Source organism: Magnusiomyces paraingens (assembly GCF_902498895.1).
Source record: "Magnusiomyces paraingens strain CBS 517.90 genome assembly, contig: contig2, whole genome shotgun sequence".
Classification (NCBI taxonomy): domain Eukaryota; kingdom Fungi; phylum Ascomycota; class Dipodascomycetes; order Dipodascales; family Dipodascaceae; genus Magnusiomyces; species Magnusiomyces paraingens.
The window spans coordinates 304968-326191 of NW_022474068.1; the positions used below are offsets into that span (position 1 = coordinate 304968).

The 21224-nt window shown below is 40.4% G+C and overlaps 8 protein-coding genes across 8 annotated transcripts; 3 read left to right on the top strand and 5 right to left on the bottom strand.

Moving 5' to 3' along the window:
* Positions 1–50: 50 nt before the first annotated feature.
* On the bottom strand, positions 51–1826 carry SAPINGB_P001840 (uncharacterized protein; the record flags this gene model as incomplete). Its single annotated transcript, XM_031996560.1, has 1 exon — positions 51–1826. The coding sequence occupies one exon, from the start codon at positions 1824–1826 to the stop codon at positions 51–53; it is 1776 nt and encodes a 591-aa protein (XP_031852451.1).
* A 453-nt stretch (positions 1827–2279) lies between these two features.
* Positions 2280–4412, top strand: SAPINGB_P001841 (uncharacterized protein; the record flags this gene model as incomplete). The annotated part of the gene is made up of 1 exon (XM_031996561.1): positions 2280–4412. One exon carries the CDS (start codon positions 2280–2282, stop codon positions 4410–4412), a length of 2133 nt encoding a protein of 710 aa, XP_031852452.1.
* Positions 4413–4700: 288 nt separating this feature from the next.
* Positions 4701–6164, bottom strand: SAPINGB_P001842 (uncharacterized protein; the record flags this gene model as incomplete). Its single annotated transcript, XM_031996562.1, has 1 exon — positions 4701–6164. One exon carries the CDS (start codon positions 6162–6164, stop codon positions 4701–4703), a length of 1464 nt encoding a protein of 487 aa, XP_031852453.1.
* A 2112-nt stretch (positions 6165–8276) lies between these two features.
* On the bottom strand, positions 8277–12469 carry SAPINGB_P001843 (uncharacterized protein; the record flags this gene model as incomplete). The annotated part of the gene is made up of 3 exons (XM_031996563.1): positions 8277–12018; positions 12079–12198; positions 12258–12469. 3 exons carry the CDS (start codon positions 12467–12469, stop codon positions 8277–8279), a joined length of 4074 nt encoding a protein of 1357 aa, XP_031852454.1.
* A 612-nt stretch (positions 12470–13081) lies between these two features.
* On the top strand, positions 13082–13687 carry SAPINGB_P001844 (uncharacterized protein; the record flags this gene model as incomplete). Its single annotated transcript, XM_031996564.1, has 1 exon — positions 13082–13687. One exon carries the CDS (start codon positions 13082–13084, stop codon positions 13685–13687), a length of 606 nt encoding a protein of 201 aa, XP_031852455.1.
* Positions 13688–13735: 48 nt separating this feature from the next.
* SAPINGB_P001845 (uncharacterized protein) lies at positions 13736–14142 on the bottom strand (the record flags this gene model as incomplete). Its single annotated transcript, XM_031996565.1, has 4 exons — positions 13736–13810; positions 13868–13932; positions 13980–14011; positions 14075–14142. 4 exons carry the CDS (start codon positions 14140–14142, stop codon positions 13736–13738), a joined length of 240 nt encoding a protein of 79 aa, XP_031852456.1.
* A 375-nt stretch (positions 14143–14517) lies between these two features.
* Positions 14518–18912, top strand: SAPINGB_P001846 (uncharacterized protein; the record flags this gene model as incomplete). Its single annotated transcript, XM_031996566.1, has 1 exon — positions 14518–18912. One exon carries the CDS (start codon positions 14518–14520, stop codon positions 18910–18912), a length of 4395 nt encoding a protein of 1464 aa, XP_031852457.1.
* Positions 18913–18970: 58 nt separating this feature from the next.
* On the bottom strand, positions 18971–20599 carry SAPINGB_P001847 (uncharacterized protein; the record flags this gene model as incomplete). Its single annotated transcript, XM_031996567.1, has 1 exon — positions 18971–20599. One exon carries the CDS (start codon positions 20597–20599, stop codon positions 18971–18973), a length of 1629 nt encoding a protein of 542 aa, XP_031852458.1.
* Between the last annotated feature and the right edge of the window lie 625 nt (positions 20600–21224).

A 21224-nucleotide genomic window follows, 5' to 3' on the forward strand; every position in this document is an offset into this window, starting at 1 on the left:
AAACCAAAAAAATAAAAAAAAATAAAAATCAAGAAACTCTTATCTATATATTAATGAATGAATCCTTCTGGAGGAATAGCACTTTGAGATTGCTGGAAAAGTTCCAGTGATTTTTGCAAGTCAAACTGAGCTTGCTCGGCACACATGCGAGCATATGCTGTTGTTAAGCGTGTCTTTTCTTGTAGTGTTCGGATCACTAGCTGCTGTGAGGGAGCAAGATCCTTAAGAACTTCATTGTCGACAGTAATGCGGGTTGATGGGCCAGCTTGTGGGCCAGCTTGTGGGCCAGCTTGTGGGCCAGCTCCAGAAGCTGGCTGTGTGTTTGTTTCTTTCCAGCCATCGTAGCCAGAGTAAGGGCGCACAGTCAGCATATCCGAGACAACAATCATGTTCCCCGAAGGTCCTGGGAGAACAACCAAGCTGCGATCAAAGCTGTGCAACTTGTTGTTTTGTTCGTAGTATTCGCCATGAATAGCAACCATCATACCTTGGTCTCCAGGAGCATGCACCGAAGAAACGCTCCATACATCAACAGAGAACTTTTCAGGCGTCAAATCGTGTCTGGTAGGTGGAAGTTTTTGGAAAGCTGTGGCAATGGACTGTGTACCAAAGTGAATTCTGTTTATGCGATTATTGGGAGCAGTAACCTTCATCAAGTTTCTAGAAAATGGCATGTAAGAGTTCCAGATTTGTTGAGTCGGATTAGAGCCATGAGCTCCCCCAATTTGTTTTGGAGCATTAGAGTTGACACTGATTGAAAAAGTGGACTGGTCGCTGTATAAAGGCAAAAGCTGGGATCTGTCGCGGTCATAGAAATCAAAAAAGGTGGTCAGGAAAGATCCAGCAATGTTTTGGAGTTGTTCATTTTCGAAAAAGTTGTGTCGAATGGGGACAGGCAGTTTAAGACGACCAACAGTGTTTTCATCTTGGATAACTTGACCGTCGAGAACAATGAGTTTGGGGAAAATCTTGATCATATCGTCCTTGTAAGTGGGCAAAGCCGAGATGGGATTACCGGAAAGAATAAGTTCACGGAGATGAGGGAACTTGTGTTGCCAATTGTCGAGACTAGATGCATTTGCAATGTTGTTATTTGCTAATGATAAATTTTTAAGACGAGGGAAAGTGGCTGCTAAAGTAGTGACAGCAGCGACATCCACAAGCCCGTTGGATGCAAGACTCACACTTTCAATTTGGGGTAGAGCAGTATCTGCGACTTTCATGAGAGCTGGGAAAAACTTTGATGTAGTGGAAGATGAAGAAAATAGGCCATGAGTAACAAGGAAGTTATCGGCAGGCATGTTTTCGAGGTTCAAGAACTTGATATCGGAATTGTAGTGGCTAATGAGGTACTCCTTAAGAAGTTCAATAGCATTACGTGCTCCAGATGAAAATCCTTTGCTGTTTCTATTATTATTATTATTATTGTTGTTGTTGTTTTTGTTAGTGTTGTTATTATTGTCGTTATTTCCTTGGCCGTCGATTGAGTTTCCATTGGAGTCAAAAACTTTAATGTCGAGAGCACTACCAGCAAAGCGGATGCCGGAATACTTTGCAAGGATGGTAGATTCATCACGACGAATAGTTGCATGAAGAACAGGGCCGCTGACACGAACGTTTTGCAAATTGATGCGAGATTTTTTGAAGATAAAGTCTACGAGGTTATCACGAGAACCACCTTGCCATTGCCGGATTTCCACACGATAGTTGTTTGAGTTTGAATCTATACGATCACTTAGAGGGTTTCTGTTATTGTTAAATCCATCGTTATTATTGTATCCATTGCGGCGATGGCCTCTGTTGTTATTTCCGTTGTAATAAGACATTGCGATATTTTTTTTTTTTTTTAAATTATTTGAGTGTTGATGGAGGGTTCAACATACTTAAAAAAAAAAAAAAGCTGTGTTGGTGATTTTCGATTAGGAGGTTTTGCCAGTTTTTCGTCACATTGGAAAAAAAAAAAATTAAAATAAAATAACAATAAAATTTTTTTTTCCATCGTTCTGAATGTTACCCTGTACTTGCGTAGATCAAATTCTGTCAGATCCAACACGTATCAAAACTGAAATTTAATTTCAGGGTGGTTAGCTTCCAACCATTAAACGGCTCCCACCACCACCACCACCACCACAACCATTAAATCTTCTCATATAACCACCCAAAACATTCATCATTTCCCTCTTTCCCCCACCCCTTGGGAACATCTCTCAAATTTCCTTTTTTTTTTTTTTTTTTTTAAATAAAAATATACTCATTTCTGAGCTCAACAGACTTTTAAAATGAGCGACTCTCGCTACTCTTACGATGAAAACTCGGAGGTGTGGCCTTACTTTGTCATCACACTGACAGCCGTTGTCACAATCCCGCTTTCGCTAGTTGCTTATAGCCGAATTTCAGCTAAAGAAGACCCACACGCCAAAGCGACCTACGACCAGAGCGGGTTCGAGCCAGAAAATGGAGACGCAATTAAAACTTACCGTGTGCGGTCGAAGCGATCAAAGCTTTTCACAAAGCTCAATTTGTTTGTGTCGCTTGGATGGCTTTTGATTGGCGCCATGGTACTGTTGGTCGCCACCAGCTCGCCCGTGGAATCTTCCAGCACCAATGTTTTCAATCCCTATGATATTCTTGATCTTCCAATTGACGCGTCTGAAAAGGAAATTAAGGCTCAGTACCGCCAGTATACGCTTAAGTTCCATCCAGATAAAGTTCGCACTCTTGAAGGCAACATGACTATGGAAGATGTTGAGGCACGGTTTGTGTCCATCACCAAGGCTTATAAGACTTTGACAGACCCTGAGGTCCGTGAAAACTACAAGAAGTATGGGCATCCTGATGGACCCCAAGAGACTTTCCATGGAATTGCTCTGCCCAAGTTTTTGGTTGATGGCAAGGGATCGACTCTTGTTGTTGGATTTTACGTTGTTTTTTTCGCCATCTTGCTTCCCTACGCAGTGGGTCGTTGGTGGTACTCTACACAGGTGTATACAAAGAGTGGTGTGCATGTTGAGTCTGCTGGGCTGTTTTTCGAGACTCTTGTTAAGGACCAGCCTCAATTTGTTTCTCATGAAAAGATTTTGGAGCTTGTGAGTGAAGCCGAGGAGTACAAACTACTTTATCCCGGGATCAGTTCTGCCAAGGTTTTAGAGCTTCTTCATCAGCACCTTTCACGCAAGAAGAGCGAGAATGCTGAAGATGAGGCTAAAAAGATTGCAATTGCTGCTCGCGCACCTCTTATTTTGGACGGATTTTTGGATATTGCATCTGCTTCTAAATCTCTTCCATTGTGTAACCGTATTCTTGATGTTCGTCGCTGCATTGTTCAGGCTATTCCCTTGGAGGCTCGTTTGATTGGTGCTGAGCTGGCGCAACTTCCTGGAGCTGACGCATCAGTTGTTGGTGGATCTGTTGTGCGCAAGTTGCCTCAGCTTGTTACCAAAAATGCAACTGAAGTTGGGACCGTTTTGGGAATTAAGGACAAGAAGACTGCGGAAGTTGCGCTCAAGACAGCGAAAAACATTTTGAAACTTCACGTGTTGAGTACCTACTTTAAAACACCTGGTGAAGATATTGTTCCGTCCAAGTCACAAGCACATATTGTTGTGCGATATGTTGTGACAACGGAAGATGTTGGGAAACTGCCTGAGTTGAGTCGTGATGAGATTCGAGAAGACGAGACCATGGCATTGGTTCGCAACCCGATGCTGACAAGTAATCAAGGTCCTGAGTTCCCACGCACTCTTGCACCATATTTTGGTGGTGAAGAGCACCCTACTTGGGAGATGTTTTTGTTTGCAGGCCCCCAAATTATTTTGGAAGGACCTATTGAATTGAGTCGTGGTTATGTGACGACTGCGGAAGATATTCAGAAATACCTTGACGAGAAGGCAGCTAATGCCAAGAATGCATCCAATGCTGTGGATGAGCAGAAAACGAAGAAAGAAGAAAAAGATGAGGAAGATGATTTAATAATCAAGAACACTCTACCTATTAAACCTGAGGACCAAACCATTAAGATTAATACTGTGAAGATTCCTCTTTCTTCTATGACACCTGAGAATGAAGGTGATTATAAGTTTATGTTACAGTTTTTGTCCAAGGATTACTTTGGTGCAGATTTACTGGAACGGGTGGAAGTCAAGATTCAAAACTCACCGCCAGAGGCCGTGAGCAATGAAGTTTATGATATTCCTGAGCCTGATGAGGATTCTATTGCAGGTGCAGTATCACAGATGCGTGGAGAGAGTCGTAATGTGAATAAAGCTGATAATAAAGAGGGTAATGATGATGATGATGATGATGATGAGGAAGAAGAAGAAGAAGAGGACTTGTCGGATATTGATACAGATACTGAAGCTGAATTTAGTAGTGATGAGGAGGAAGAGGATGAAGATATTAAAAAGAAGAAATAAAAAGGAATAGGTTGTTTTGTTAAGTTGGGGAAGAAGGAAAGAAAGAAAAATTCAAATTAAATTTTACCAAAAAAATGTAAACATGTAAAAATAAAAAAAAAAAAAAAAAAAAAAAAAAAAAAAAGCAATAAACCCATTAAAAATAAAAAAAAGAAGTAAAACTATAATAATAATAATTTTCAATTTTGATATATATATTTTTTTTTTTGATATAATATACAAATAGAAAAAAAAAAGACTCATGTATAGAAAAAAGAAAACGTAACAGGAAAACAAAAACAATCAAATCTAAAGCTGGTACTCCTTTTTAATAAGGTCACCGAAAATGTTAAGACCCTTATCAAGAGCCTCAGGCTTAACCGAAGCAAAAGTGCCACGGAAGTACATAAACTGTCTACCTTCTCTGGAAGGTGGTTTAGCAGCACGTTCATCCTCAATGACAAACCAGTGTCCTGGAATCATCAAAACGCCATCTTCAATTCCACGTTCGTAAATTTGCATTTCAACAGCAGCAGGATCACGGCCAAGCTTTTCATAATCAGGATGCTTGGAAGCATCAAGCTGAATCCAAAAGAACATACCAGCTGAGGGGGCAATCCAATCAGCAACTTCGCTTGGAACGTACTTTTTGACAGCATCAAGAGCAACGTTACGCTTGAGAGTATAGTTACGACGGAGTTGAATGAGCCAGTCAAGGTAACCTTCTTGTCCCCAGCGGTGAAGCATACCGTTGAGAATAGCTTGAGAGAAACCAGATGCAACTTGAATTGTAACTTCATGTTGACGCAAAAAGCGTTCAATTAGACGCTCCTGGCCCACAATCCAACCAAGACGGGAGCCTGGGGCAAGGACCTTGGAGAAGGAATCAAGACGGAGAACACGGCCCTCAGTGTCGAGGGAAAGGTATGAAGGAACCAAGCTCTTCAAAAATTCATCATGAGATGGAACGGGGGGGAGATCAGCGGCAGTAGCGCCAAATTTATACTCGTGCATTTGCAAAAAGTAGTAGGGCTCGTCTTCGACAATAATGAAATCGTACTTGCAAGCAAGGTCATAAACCTTTTTGCGGCGTTCGGCAGGCATGGTACCACCAGTGGGGTTTTGACCAGTAGGAATGGTGTATAACAGTTTAGGGATGGGGCCCTCCCAGTTGGCAAGAATTTCAGCAAAAGCCTCTGCATCGATACCCTCAAGATCAGTTGGGACGGGGAAGATTTTGACACCGTTAGCATGGACAGTTTCAGCGGCAGAAGAGAAGGTAAACTGTTCAGCAAAAATGACATCGCCACGGGTGGTAAAAGTACGAAGGGTTGAATCCCAAGCCTGGGTGTTTCCTACCGACATGACAATGTCCCAATCCTGGTACTTGGGGGAGTGAATGATACGAGTGTGTTCGCGTAAAAATTCAACAATTTGAGTGTTACCGGCAGAGGAGCCATACTGGAGAGCGGTTTCGAGGGGGATATCGTGGTCGTGTTCAATTTGAGCGCGTGACTTTGCGACAACCACTTCGAGGGCTTCGTCTGATGATTCTGGGAAGACATCAATGCCACGGGAAAAGGGGGGGTTAAGGGTTTCAACTTTAAGAGAGTTGAAGGGGAAAAGGTCAGGTAGGGGGAGACCACCGCCTAGAGAGACGATACGGGGGTCGCTAAAGTGTTTAAAGGCGAGTTTGAGGGTTGAAGCTTGTCTAGATTTTGCTTCTTCCGAGAGGTGGTGGGAGAGATCTTTGGCGAGAATAGGTCCGGTCATTGTTTTGTATATAATATATATTTAATGATTGGTATTATGAAAAGTGAAATGAAATGAAATGAAATGAAAAGATTATTAAGAAATGGTATAGGATAGATAGATAGATATATGGTATTTTTTTTTTATTTTTAAAATAAATATTATAAAAAAATAAATCTATTTTGGGGAATTTTGATATGGTATTTATATAAAAAAAAAAAAAAATTCTTAAAATAAAATTTATATATAAAATTTAAAAAAAAAAAAAAAAATGCAGGATCCGATGGGGTATTTATACACAACGGTGATGATGACTCTTTTGTGTGTGTGTGTGTTAAAAAAATTAAAAATTAAAAATTAAAATATGCGCAGATAGGATTTTTGACACGGCAGCCTGTGTTGTGTGAGTTTTTTTTTTTTTTTTTTTTTTTTTTTCAATTTGGTAGCGGCTATTTAAGTGATGAAATAAATTAAATAAATAAATAAATAAATTAAATAAATAAATTAAATAAATAAATTAAATAAATAAATTATTATAATTTAATTAATAGAATTTGCTGTGATGATGGTGTGTTCAAATTAAGACATTCCCGATCTGTTTGCTTTTTATAACAAATAACAAAAAGACCCGACTGGCTAGTTGACCGGGTTTTTTCTTTTTTGTTTTTTTAGGTGCCGATTGATGTTTCTTATGCTGTTATTTGTTATTTGTTATTTATTATTTGTTATTTGTTATTGCTGTTGCTGTTGCTTTTACCGGGTAACAACGTTCTATCGGATCTTTGAATAATTTTTTTTTTGAAGTGCCACTGAAATTTTTCATTAAATTTTTAATTTTTTTATTATTTTTTTAAATTTTTTAAATTTTTTGATTTTGACAAAAAAAAAAAAAATAAAAAATTTCCACCAGCCACTTTTTTTTTTTTTTTTTCTTTTTTTTTTATCTACACAATCCAAAAACAATTCTTTTTTTATCTTAGAAAAGCTTTTTTTAAAATAAATAAATGTTTTAGGATTTTTTACAATCTAAAAGTGGTTTATTTTTTTTTATTTTTTTTATTTATCAAACTGTTATCTTCATGTAGTAGTAGTAGTAGTAGTAGTAGTAATAATAATAATAATAAAAATAATAAATAAATAAATAAAAAAAACTCGTCATCTAAGGGAAATTCACCACGAAAAAAAAAAAAAAAAAAAAAAAAAAAAACAAAAAAAACTTCCCATCAACCACTGCTGATCACCACCAACCACCAACCACTACCTTAAATAAATATTAATGCTGTCCGCCTAACGGCTGCTGCACTGAAGTACTCTACCCCGTCGATATCCGTAAACACTTCTCAATGATGGTTCAACAAAAATATAAAAATATAAAAATATAAAATAATGGATCAACAAATACAACAAATATAAAATATTAATTAATCAATTAATTAATTAATCAATCAATCAAAATATCAAATAAACCCCTCTTTTCGTTTTAATATTGATTGATTGATTGATTGATTAATTAAAAAAAAAAAAAAAAAAAAAATTGTTTTATATTATATTTATTATATATTCTATTATATATTTATATATACACACTAGCCACGTTGAAGAACCTCAACGGTTAACAAATGCTTACTAAGCTAAACCCGCCTTTTTTTTTTTTTTTTTTTTTTTTTTTTTTTTTTTTTTTTTTTGATAAGCAAATCTCTTCTTCTATTTCCCCACCATCAATTTTAAAATAATAATAATAATAATAATAATAATAATAATAATAATAATAATAATAATAATAATAATAATAATAATAATAATAATAATAATAATAATAATAATAATAATAATAATAATAATAATAATAATAATAATAATAATAATAATAATAATAATAATAATAATAATAAGAAGAACTATACAACTCCATAATAAGATTTATTTTTTTTTTGAATATATATATATATATATTTAAATATTCTTTACATAAAACTACTTCACACATTCAATTTAGTTCTTCTTTCCTTTTTTTTTTTTTTTTTTTTCCCTAATTTCCATACTTTTTTCTTCTTTTTCCACAACACATATTCAATTAAAGGCATTTTATTTTTTATACACAAACCTCATCCCCATAATTCAACTAAATCCAGTTTAATTCAAAATTCCATTCATCACAAGAACCCGCACAATATCAATAAGACGCTTAATACCAACCATCCAATGACCACACTCCTCAGATCGCGTAGTCAAAATCGACAAGTGAATCTCACTAGCTGTGTTGTAGTCCTTGGCATGAAGAGCCTGAGCAAGTGCAACAAGATCCGTCTTAGTCGCATCTGAAAGCAAATCCTCATTGTTCAGGTGATCAAACAAAATATTAATTCGCTTCTCCGCATCCTGCAACTGACGAGAATAGTTGGCAGGAACATGCGGCTTAATCACCTCAAGCTCCTCACTCAGTAAATTGTAAATGGGAATTGAGCTCTCAGGAATGTGAGATCGATCTCCAGGAGGATAGCTGGGTTTTGGAGGCTCAACTGGTTCCGGTTCAGGCTCAGGCTCAGGTGGTTGTTGTTGTTGTACTTGCTGTGGTGGTTGTTGTTGCTGATAAGGCAACTGACCATATTGAGGAGATGAAACCCCATAAGCTCCTAGAGAAGGTTGCTGAGGAGCATATGGCTGTTGCAGCTGTTGTTGTTGTTGTTGTTGTTGTTGTTGTTGTTGTTGTAGTAGTTGCTGTTGCTGTTGTTGTTGGGGAGCGGCTACGGGAGCATAAGGATTAGCAGGGGCCTGTTGAGAATGTTGGCCAAACCCATTTGAAGGAGGTCCATAACCAGGTCCAGTTGGAGGCCCAGAAACAATGCTAGGAATAGGAGCATATGACTGCGGAGAGCCCAATGGTCCTCCCTGGCTCACTCCAAAACCACTAGACCCTCCAATAATAGAAGGTGGGGGAGGCAATGGTGCAGCCACAGATCGGTTCTGTGGCTGATTATTGTTCTGAGACAGTGAAAGTGTAGCATATGGGTTCACGGGGGGGGAACTATAAGGGTTGCTAACGGGAGGAGGTGAAGAAACAGGAGGCTCATTAAACCCATACTGAGAAGAACCATTGTTAGGCAATGACGATTTGACTGGTGCATACTTGTCATTAATAGCCGGTGGAGTAGATGACGAGTTACGAGATGTCAATGGAATTGCATTGTTAGTGGGAGGTTTAATTGAACCACCAGTGGGAGGAGGCCCAAGTGATGGCGCAGGAACAGGCTTAGGAGTCGAAGGAGGTCCATAAGCATTAGGTGGGCCCTGAGTACCAAAAGTAGGAGGTGTAATAGCAGGCATGGCAGGAGTTGTAATCTTGCGAGGAGGAGGAATAGCCGAAGATGGCAAGTCATTCCATCCTTCAGCTGTCTTCTTCACTTGAGTGCTCACAGGAGGAGGAGGTAACGACGACACAGAGGTGGGAGGAGCTCCATACAAAGATTGCTGCTGCTGTTGTTGTTGCTGTTGCTGGAATGGTTGCGAAGCCTGTTGTGGCTGGTAAGGCGAAATAATGGGATTAGTAGGTGTGTAAATACCTGTTTGGGTGTGGGTTTGACCAGGAGCAAACTGTAATCCAACCGGTGCTCCAGCACTGGCTGTTGCAGTAGCACTAGACAGCAAAGCTGCAGGTTGATATGGAGACACAGCACGCGAAGATGCAAAGGGTGCCGCCGCAGTACCAATACTACCAGCAGTAGAGTCACTAACACCAAAGGGATTAGAAGCAACTGCAGGCTTGACCAGACCATAACCATAGGATGAAGAAATGCTACCACGTACATTGCCTCCAACCTTAGCACCATAGTTAGTAGACCCACCTGATAAAGGCTTGTTGGCCTTGGAAACACGCTCTCTCTCAAGAGAAGCACCAGGATATTGTGCAGGCAAAAGATTGAGATAGGTCTCAGCCAATCCCAGCTGACCTTGAGTAGCAACAATGTTGGCATAATCTCTGTATGTGTCGTAAAGACTGTCAAGGCCTTCACCACCCTTATTGCCAACATTGTCAGCAGCAGGGCATGTCTTGCGGAAAATAGTAACCTTCTCAATAAAAGAATGCAGAGCTTTAACATGGGCAGCATAAGGAGTCAAACTGCTGCTTTCGCTGTGCAAAAGAGCATGCTCAGTGTCGAAAATTTCCTTGATCCAAACCTTGGAAACTTGAGCAAGATTCTCTGCAAGCAAGTAGCACAAAACAGCGCTATTTCTAAACTCAGCACTCTCAGAACTACTATCGCGGCCAGCATCATGAGCACTTAAAAGTCTGTCACCAAGAATCGAAGCAAGCTTCTTAAAAGTCTCAGAATCAGTTGTGTTGGAATAAAGAGCATTTAATGTCTCCTTCCACTCAGAAACATTGGCATTTTGTGCAATATCGATAAGATCTTTAGAAGAAATAGCATTCAAAAGACGAAGATACGACTTATTCTCAGCATTCTTAGAAATGTAAGCAGTTTGGACTTTAACACGAGTTGTCTCAGGTGCACGAGCAGCAATTGCAAAAGCATCAGCAAGACGATCCTCCTTAAGAGCAATATCAACTGCCTTCTCCAAGTCACCCTCAAGAATTGCTTTGGTAATTGACTTGTCAGTTTTGGAATAATCGCTGCGGAAAATATCAAAGCTACCAGAAGGTGTGTACTGATTAAGAGAAAGAGTGCTCAAAAATTCAGCCTCTGTAGTAGTGCCCTTTCCAAAAAGACCATCATCATTAGACTCTTCGGTAGAAGCTTCCTTAGACTCAGAGGATTCCTCCAGCTCTTCTTCCTCTTCTTCCCCACTCTTAATATACTTCTTGATTAGTTCCTTATCCTTTTTAGAAAGAAGATCAAGAATGGTCCAATCGAAATGGTTGCCATCTTTTGTGTTTTCCAGATTTTCATTAATAATTTCAGGAATATTATTAGAAGTCAAAGCAGCAGCAAGCTTGGAAGACTCAGAAGTCAAAGACTCATCACCAGAAAATTTAGAAATGGTGACAATAGACTGGCCATCAATTTGCTTAACAGACACAATCTTTCCTCCAAATCCAAATGTGGCAGAAACAGGACGCTTAAGCCACTTGGGGGCCTTCTCAAGAGAAACAGTAGGGTGCTGAGCATCAATGTAATTGTTTGAGTTCCAGAAATCGTCGCCTTCAGCCTTCTTTTGGGTAGGCTTTTCCGAGTTGACATCTTGAATGGTCTGAATATTAATCTTGCCGTCAAAAGAAGCAGAAGCAAACATGTCGGGATCAGTAGGGCTGAAACTAGCGTGAAAGTTCCAGTTGGAAGTAGTAGGATACTCGCCAATCTTGTTTCCAGACTCTGTATCCCAAAGAATTGTCTTGCTGTCTTTGCCACTGGACAGGAGCAAGCTGCTATCGTGCTTGCACCAGTCAATAGATAGCACGCCCTTGTCATGACCAGAAATTGTTTTGAGGGGAGCATTAGCATTTCGCAGATCCCATAGCAGAATAACCGGAGACTGCTCGTCTGAAGAAGCTGTGATGAGAGAAGTGGAATTGTCTGGGTGCCATGCAACGGAGCTGACAAGATTGCGCGAAGAAGTGCCGGGGGGCTGGTAGTTAAGGTGGAGGATTTCTCTTCTGTTTCTCAAATCCCAAATGGAAGTTCCTTCAGAAGAGCCTGAAGCCAAAATGTGAGCAACGCCATTGTTCCAAGCAATAGTGTCGACATCGCTGTTGCGAGTAGGAGTCTTGCCGGGAGCAAATGCATTCTGAAGGGAGTTGATATCCCAAATAAAAATTTCGCCACCAATACCACCAGAAGCAATAAGGTGCTTTTGAATAGGATTGAATTGGAGGCACTTGATGGAACCAGTGTGTTTAGTTTCTCGAGCAAAAGAGCTCCTGTTTAAAAAGTTAGAGAGAGTACAATTATGAAAAAAAATTAAGTCATTTTATACTTACTGAGATCCACGAATTAAAGAATCGGCATCCCATAGCTCCAAAACGCCGCTTTCCAACGCACCAGCAATGATACCATTTGGTTTGTCAGAAGACACAGCACCCCAGGCAATGTCGAAAAATCTAAACAGTTAGTCATTCTATATTTTAAAAATAATGATTAAAAATAAATGGCAACTTACCTTGCATCAGTGTCAATTGAAACCTTAGGCTTAAGATAAAAAGACTCTGGGGATCTGTCAAGAAGATCCAGGTCCCAGAGCTCAAGTTTTGTTGTAGAAGAAAAGTCCGCGTCGACAGCACCGGCCACCGTACCCGAAGCCAGTAGTGGGTCTGCGCTGTGTGGAGACCACGCAAACGTGGCAGTTCTAGGGATTTCTTTCAACTTAACCATGGCAAACTAAGAGCAGGTAGAATCAGGTGAAGAAAGAAAGAAAAAGATGAAGAAAAAAAAAGGGGTGGGATGGTAATATGGTTGGTTGTGGGGAGGGATGGAAAATGGTGGTGGTGATTCTATGAAGAAAAAAACAGAAAGAAAAAAAATCTGTGAGGTGGCAGAAATCCAGGAGGTGGAGGAAACCGCCGGTGACTCTGCTGGCCTTTTTTTTTTTTTAACACAACTTCTACACATATTACCCCCAAAAACTTTAAGCCAGTTAGCCCAAATACCAAAAAAAAAAAAATAATAATAATAATGATTGATAACATACAACATTCAATTCTTTATAATTTATTCCTATTTCTAATATAATTTTCATTTGGATCTCAGGTTCTATTTTTTTGTTTGTTTGTTTCTTTTTTTTTTTTTTGATTGTCGGCACTCGTCTGGCGCGTTTTTTTTCAGGCTACGTGTGTCGATTTCCCGTGACAACACGTGACATTTCTAAAGCCCTAGAAGTCCGCAATGCTTATATATTCGCTGAAACATACAAGTTTGCTCAAGCCGTCTGAATCAACGAGAGAGTTTTTGATTTTTTTTTTTTTGTCATAATCAACTGAAGTCAACATGGCCACTGACAAACCTGATCAGCAACAAAAACCACAGCTAGACAAAGAAATATGGATTAAACAACGATTCAACCCTGATGCTTCAGATATACAGAGAAAGCAGTTACAAGAGCTATTGAAGCATCCTGAGCGCGAAGTAGAACTTTCACGGCCATCGCGTAAACGTGGGGTATCACCACCGCCTGAGATTGTTGCAAATGTCCCAAGCTCGAGTGCAGGTGCTGGGTCTGGTGAATTTCATGTATATAAACAAGCTCGACGGAAGGAATATATGCGATTAAAGATTTTTGAAGAAGAAACGAGAGAAGAAAAATCACAACGCGACTTTGAGCAAAAAAAGGCTGAAATGCAAAAACGCGACGAATCTAAAACAAATAAAAATCGTGCGAAGCGGCAGCGACGAAAGAAAAACGGAGCAGTGACTAAAGATAAGGAATCAAAAAATGTTGAACCTGCAAATTCCGAGGCTGATAAAAAAGACAATGATTTAAAGAGCAAACCTAGTGAAGAAGATGACACGGAAAATCCAAATGGTAATGGTAATCATGTAGTTATAGAGGCTCCAAGCGTTAAGATTATAGACGACGACGATGGTGTTATTTAATTTTATTTTTATTTTTATTTGCTTTTATAACGAATATATTATGTACATTTAATTTTTAGCATCCAAAGTGGATGTTCTTTGATTGTTGTTATGTTCTGCCCAGCATTTTTTAAAAGCTTCCATCTTTAAGATTTGTTAGGCAAATTTTTTTTAAAAATAATTAAATAAAATAGATCTTACCTCTGGAAGACATAGACGCCAATCTTTTTTGTCCGCATGACATAATGTTAAAGCCAGGTTTTCCTCTAAATTTTGCATTAGAATAGTGTATTGTCTTATTGTTAAAGCTTACCTGCACAACCAGTCTTGTTGATCCTCTTGTCCCTAAAGATCCATGTTAAAATCAAAAACAATTGTTTTATTATGAAAAAAAAAAGGTATCCTCACCATTCATCGGGCTCATCTTCATCCTCAACACGAGAAGAACCTTGTATATTTTTTGTATCGTTGTTCATTGCGGAAGAGATGAAGAAGAAGAAGAAGAAGTAAGAAATTAAATCTTCGGGATACTTACTTTACTCAATGGGGTTTGCAAATTATCTCATGAGATTAAGCTACAAAAAAAAAAAATTATAAAAATATGTACTATAGTATATGTCTTATATGTTAAGTCCTATATTATTGTATTTAAGTTTTAATTCTAGAATCAGCTGCGTACTTTGATTGCTTAACAAACAATAAACTTTTCATTTCGCCCGACTTTCTTTTCTTTCTCCTCTTTTTTTCTAACCATCATTATCACAGTCTCATTTTTTAATACAATAAAAAAAAAACAATTCGATATTCAGATAACTTGGTGAGAGGTATATTCATTTATTAAGCATTTATCTATGGATCCAAACCTCTTCCGTACTGCAACTCGCAACTCATCTTCTTCTGCAGCTGCCGACGATGAGGAAGATGACCTCGGCCTTAATAACAAGATTCGAGTTAATCCAAGAAGCTCACTTCCAAATACAAATGTCTCTTCTGCTGGTACAGATCCTGAGCTTGCTGCACCCTCTGGCTCTGGTTCAACATCAGGCCCTGGAAATAATATCCAGCCAGATTCGGATTTCCCCGAAGGCTTGAACCAGCGCACTCATCGCGCGCCATCTATCTCATCTGTCGAAACAACGGACCTAATGGATCACCGTAAACACCAACGTGCAAGCACTTTTACTGCTCGTCCTCGACCTGGAATCCGTTCCACTGAGACGTTTCCCAGTTCCAATGCCAGATTGTTGGGTTCCAACGGATCTTCTACCACCCGTACCCGGCCGCGTGGAAAGTCAGTCTTTAATTCCGGCAGCATCGGCACTGTTGGTGACCCGAAAGGTAGTGCAGTTAGTGATACATCTGCTATTCATGACTCCGAAGGCCACCCGACGGTTGGCCGGGTCTCCACTTTCCCGTCAGTGACTAATAATTCTTCATCGGGCATGCAATATGGAACATCAGCCCCGCCTGCGGCTGTTACCCAGTCGACTTCCTCTGCTGGCGCCATTTCTTCTTTTCCCCTTAACTCTTCCACTTCCCAACAATCCATCACCAAGCCAAACCACCCATTTATGACTCGTCGAACTTCTATTTCTTCCCCTGATCCAGTGACAGCAAATAGACCCAGTGCATCTCGTCGCAGACAGTCGTTTACCTCTCCTGCCGTTCATCATTCAACTTCTTCTCCACCTTCTTCTGCCGGCTTTGAGAGTTTCTTGTCTATGCGTAATAACAACAAAGGCAAGCAAAACAGCATTAGCGACCTACCTTATTCCGGTCCCACCAGCCCACTTTTGACAGACGCGCAGTTTAATACATATCGATCTATCAGTCCAAACACTGAGGATCTATCTGCTACGTCCAGGGCTGATGGTGATGCTGGACCAAGTATAGCGCCTGTTGTTTCTAGTAGTTTTAATGACGACCCATTGGCTCATATTCTTCGTCGCAAATCCTTTACCTCTTCGGTAAACGACGAACATCTCCTTGGATCAGAACCCATCTCTCGCCGTACCTCTCAGGTTTCATCTCTTCAAGATGTTTGTTTGCCTATCGATGCTCAAAATGGTGGAATATCGTCGACTGATGGTCGTCCGGTTTTCGATGTGTCATATTTGGAGGATTTCGCCAATAATGAACGCCGAGAACTTGAGCTTCTGCAAGCCTCGATGCCCTTAGAACCATCCGTGATAACAAATCACCCTGCTTATGCCACTGCTTTGCGTGCCAGCACCTCAGGCGCCCCAACTGATAACATTTCTTCAGCTCGATTCAGACCTTATCGTGTGGTTCCTTGGGCCAATGCAAACAACAATGCTAGTCTTAATAGTGGAGCAACTTTTTCGTCCATGCCAGGAGACACTGGGGGGCTTAATAGTTCTGGAATCCGCCGTCGCTCGGATGTAAATGCTGGTACCAATAAAGTTCGCCGAGGCAAAAATAAATACATGGACCCATATTTTACTGACAATCCACATCACAACCACAAAGGCCCACCTCTTCGTTTCACATACTTCCGTGAGGACATGGATGCAACCATTCATTCTCCTAGTATCTCTGGACTTTTGCAAGATGGCCAAACGTTTGATGATCTTTTTAATTTGACCTCCTCAAGCCCCTCTCCAGTTCCTACTAATGCAAACTCGGCAGCTCCTTCTGGAGGTCCTCAAACACCAGACGCAGCCCACATGACTCCGCAGCATTCTTCAACTTATGCTGCTGGAGCTTCGACTCCGGTTGGTACAGTTGGACCTGCTGCTGTTGATGCTGCGATATCTGCTGCTGCCAACGCAGCAACAAGACATGTCGCAGCAATGGAACGTAACCATTCACGCGTTTCTTCCCCATCGGTTCCTGCAGGCCTGGCTACCCATCCAATTCAACCATCGCCTTTGAATTCTTCATTTTTGGCAACTACAACGACTCCTGGTCACTATTATTCTGCTTCTCTTGGCGGAACTTCAAGTATGAGTCCTGGAACTGACGGCGTTCCTTCTCCTAGAATCCCGCAAAACGTTCCTGCAAATGTTGATCCCTCCTTTCATCACCAGGTGAGCTCTACTGTTTCTGTTGCAGCCGCTGCTGCCGCTGCAGCAATGGCAAACTCCATGTCTCATAATAATGTACAGCAAGCTCAGCAGCAACTCATCCAACAACAATTCGATCCGTCACCCTTTTGGCTCGATGTGATGAACCCCACAGAAGATGAAATGAAGGTGCTTTCCAAGGCGTTTGGTATACACCCACTGACTACTGAAGATATTTTTCTTAATGAACCACGCGAAAAAGTTGAACTTTTCCGCAATTATTACCTTGTGTGTTTCCGTTCTTTTGACATCAATGATGAACGTAGCAAGCGCACCAAAGCTTCGCGCAGCTCTGAAGAGCGCTCTACCACAGGTATGGCTGGTATTGACAATAGTGGTCCCACTGTTGGTCGCAAGCGGTCAGTTTCTTCTTTAGCCACCAATAAAGATATGATTAATGGATCTCGACGTCATCGCACACACCATCATCGCCAGCAAAAGCATCTTAAACATCATGGTGCCAGTCGCCACAAGTCGCGCAGCAAAGAATCGGAACTTACACCTCTCAATATGTACATTATTGTTTTCCATGAGGGTGTTTTGACATTCCACTTTGCACCTACCCCTCACCCTATGAATGTGCGCCGTCGTATCCGTTTGTTGCGTGACTATATTACGCTGTCATCCGATTGGATTTCCTATGCACTTATCGATGACATTACTGATGGGTTTGCACCAATGATTGAGGCTATTGAAGATGAAGTCAATCACATTGAAGATGAGATTTTGTCAATGCATACAGAATGGAGTGATGATAGTAGTAGTGGAAGCGATAGCGATGATGGACATGGCCGTGGCTATGATAGCAGCTGCTCGGAAAAAAGTAACTATCAGGACACTTCTGATTCTGAGGCTGAGCGGGCGGCACGTCGGAGCGAAAAGCAGCGGCGTAAACGTGCAGTTGAACGTTTTACAGCTGAGATGATTGCTGAAGAGCGCGCTAGTATTTTGTCAGATGAAGAGGGTGGTGACTTGGAAGGCCATTTTAGTGGAGGTGAAGAACCTAGCCATAGGCTTCACGGCGAACCCAGCTCCAGGTCACAGGCACCATCAAGCCACCATCATTCCAGAGACAAGGATTCACAGTCTTCATTCCAAAGAATCTTGCGTGCAAAGCTTAATGAGCGGAATTATCGTGGTTCTACAGTAGAAGGTCCCAATGGTGGTATTTTAGGTACGCAGGAAGGTTCCCGGGAATTTGTGTTTCACCGATCTGCTTACGATCCTGAAGACCCAGTTAATGACTACACTGGTCAAACGCCGGGGTCAGTTCCAGGATACCTTCAAGGAGTTTCCCGTCACGGCATTGGTGCCAGTGCTAGTACTAGTACTGGAAATCCTTCAACAAAGGCCCCCCACGAGGAGGCATACGAAAGCATCCCTGGAGCTCTACGGAGCCATCCACCGCAACAACATATTATGGTTGATGACGAGGATGATGATTATGATGATGACGCTGGTTCGCGGCGTGCACTTCTTGGGCGCAACAAGTCATATTATGCAGACTCTGTGAGTTCCTCACAGTCAACTGGTGCTCAATCTTACCGTTCACGCAAGTCGCGCAAATCTTCTCGTGTTTCTCGCAAGTCGAGCCGGGCTGGGACTTCATCATCAGGGTCCTCGTTCATGTCATCAAGCAGTTGGTCTTCGACTGCTTCAGGTCGGTGGAAAGAGAAGGGAGACATGTTGAGACGCATTGGTGAGTGTCGTAAGCGTATCATGTCAGTTTTAAGACTTCTTGGATCTAAAGCCGATGTTATCAAGGGCTTTAGCAAGCGGTGTAATGAACAGTGGGAAGTAGCGCCACGGTACGAGATTGGATTGTATTTGGGCGATATTCAAGATCATATTGTGACCATGGTGCAGTCACTTAACCATTATGAAAAACTGCTTGCACGTTCGCATTCCAATTATCTTGCACAGATTAACATTGATATGACTCGGGTCAACAATGATATGAACGATGTTCTTTCAAAGATTACAGTTCTTGGTACCATTGTGCTTCCAATGAATATTGTGACTGGTCTTTGGGGTATGAACGTTATTGTGCCTGGTCAAAATGTTGAGAGTTTGACGTGGTTCTGGTCAATCACTGGCACTTTATTTTTGTTTGGTTGCATTTCATTTTTTATTGCAAGAAGAGTCTATGGTATTGCTTAAATAGGGCCTGTAGCTATATAATTTTTTTTTTTTTTTTTTTCCCTGGATATATATATACTTAGTAATTACGCTTGATCCACTTTATTTTATCTGAGGGACCCTTGGGGACGGTAATCATACTCTCATAGTCAACCTCGGGGAGCTTGTCAATAAGAGCCCACTTAAACTCACGAACGAAGCAAGCCAAAATGGTTCCGAGCTGGACATATGCGAATTGCTCGCCAATGCAACGGTGGCGGCCACCACCAAAGGGGAGGTATGGGGATGATACACCTTTGGAAACAGCTCCAAACCCGTAGTCGACACTGTCAGCAGTTGCAGCAGCAGCAGCAGCTTCCTTTTCAATGGTTGAGTCTTCCCATCTCTTGGGCTCAAAGTGATCTGAGTGTTTAAAGTACTTTTCATTCATCATGGTATAACCAGGAGCAACGAGGACGTAATGGCCACGGGGGACAACATACTTTGTTTCAGGGACAGGGAGAGGGTTCATGACCTTGCGGAAAATAGAATGCAGGGGGGAGTGCAGACGAAGGGTTTCCTTGATGGTATTGTTAAGAAGAGGCATTTCTTGAAGATGATCATAAGTAAGTGGGTTAAGTTCTTTGGTGATGGGATCAATACCACAAACACGGACCTGTTCCTGGTAAAGTTCTTCAACAAGATCAGGGCGTTGGCCAAGGTGCAAAAGGTACCAAGAAGATGTGGCAGCCGAAGTGTGCTGGCCGCCCATCAAAATACCAATAAGCAAGTTTGCAATTTCCTGGTCAGTCATGCGAACGCCATCTCTGTAAACGGCATTAGCCATGAGAGCTCCGACAAGATCCTCGGAAGAATCAACATGGTCTTCTTTGCGACGCTTTTCAATGACATCCATATAAGTTCTAGAAATGATTCGTTGGGCATTATCACGACGCTTGTAGTGAGGAAGGGGCAGATTGGGGAAAACAAAATTGATAGGAGTGAACCCCTTGTCAAGGTCAGCATAGAGATCAGCAAAGTCAGTATTCAGCTTGTTTCGGACTTCTTGGCCCAAAAGAGTGCGAGAAGCAGTAAAGATGGTGATTTGAGATTGGCCTTTAAGAACATCGGCAACACCGGTTTCCTTTTTAGGATCATTATCGTAGTAATAAGGTGAAGTTTTGAGATAATTTTGAACCTCTTCAACAATGATGGGGACATAAGAGCGGAAAGCTTCCTTTGTGAGAGCAGATTTGGCAAATTTCTTTTGTTCCATGAGTCTATGGTTAGGACAGTCATAGACAACGCCCTTTCCAAAGACTGGGGTAGTCAAGTGGGAGTATGCTTCTTCAGCAGAAACATCTTGAAGCTTAGAGTTGAAGACAAATTCATGGCCCTTAGGTCCAAGGTAAACAGTCATGACACGGCCACACATGACAAATGCGAAAACATCGCCATACTTTTTGCGGTTGGCTTCAAAGAAGTCGTAAGGTTGCATGCCGTAGACAACAGCAGAGCCGATCCATGGGAAGAAATGGAAGACAACGGGGGCTCTATGGGGGTTGCGGAAAAGGACCTGTGAAAGGACATTGATGACGACCGCGAGTGTCAGGAAAGTAAAGAAAATGAGAGGGATGAGGGCTATCAGTGGCAGGGCCACCAGAAAGGCAAAAGTTGGTGCCAGAGCATCTGTGATGACTGAGAAATCTATAGAGCGAAGTAAGCCCATGATGGTTTAATGGTTTGATTTAGATGGATTTGGGGTATATGAGATTTCTGATAAGACAAAAAAAAAAAAAAAGATATATAGATATAGTCAATAACTAAATTTAAAAAAAAAAAAAAAAAAAAAAAAAGAAAAAGTTTGGGACAGATGTAGAGGAATTTATATTATGTGAAGTAAAAATAAAAAATAAAAATAAAAATACACCAACCAAAACAACAACAATTATTATTAAAAAAAAAATTAAAATAAAATAAAATAAAAATAAAGTTATATTTTTTAAAAGATGAAAAATTTAATAGCCCAAAATTAAAAAATAAAAATAAAAATAGAATAATTTTTTTAAAAACAATTTTTTTTTTTTTTTTCAAGATCTAAAATGAAGATTTTCTCAGATATTTATATAAATATTTTTTTTTTTTTTTTTTTCAATCAATCAATTATTCAATTAGTCAAAAAAAAAAAAAAAAAATCGAATCATCATATTCCTCCCCCTTATTATTATTATTATTTTTATTATTATTTTTATTATTATTTTTATTATTATTTTTATTATTATTTTTATTATTATAAAATTGAAAAGTGGCGTGTAGGTGAATTTTGTTATTGTTGTTGGGCTAATGGCTTGATT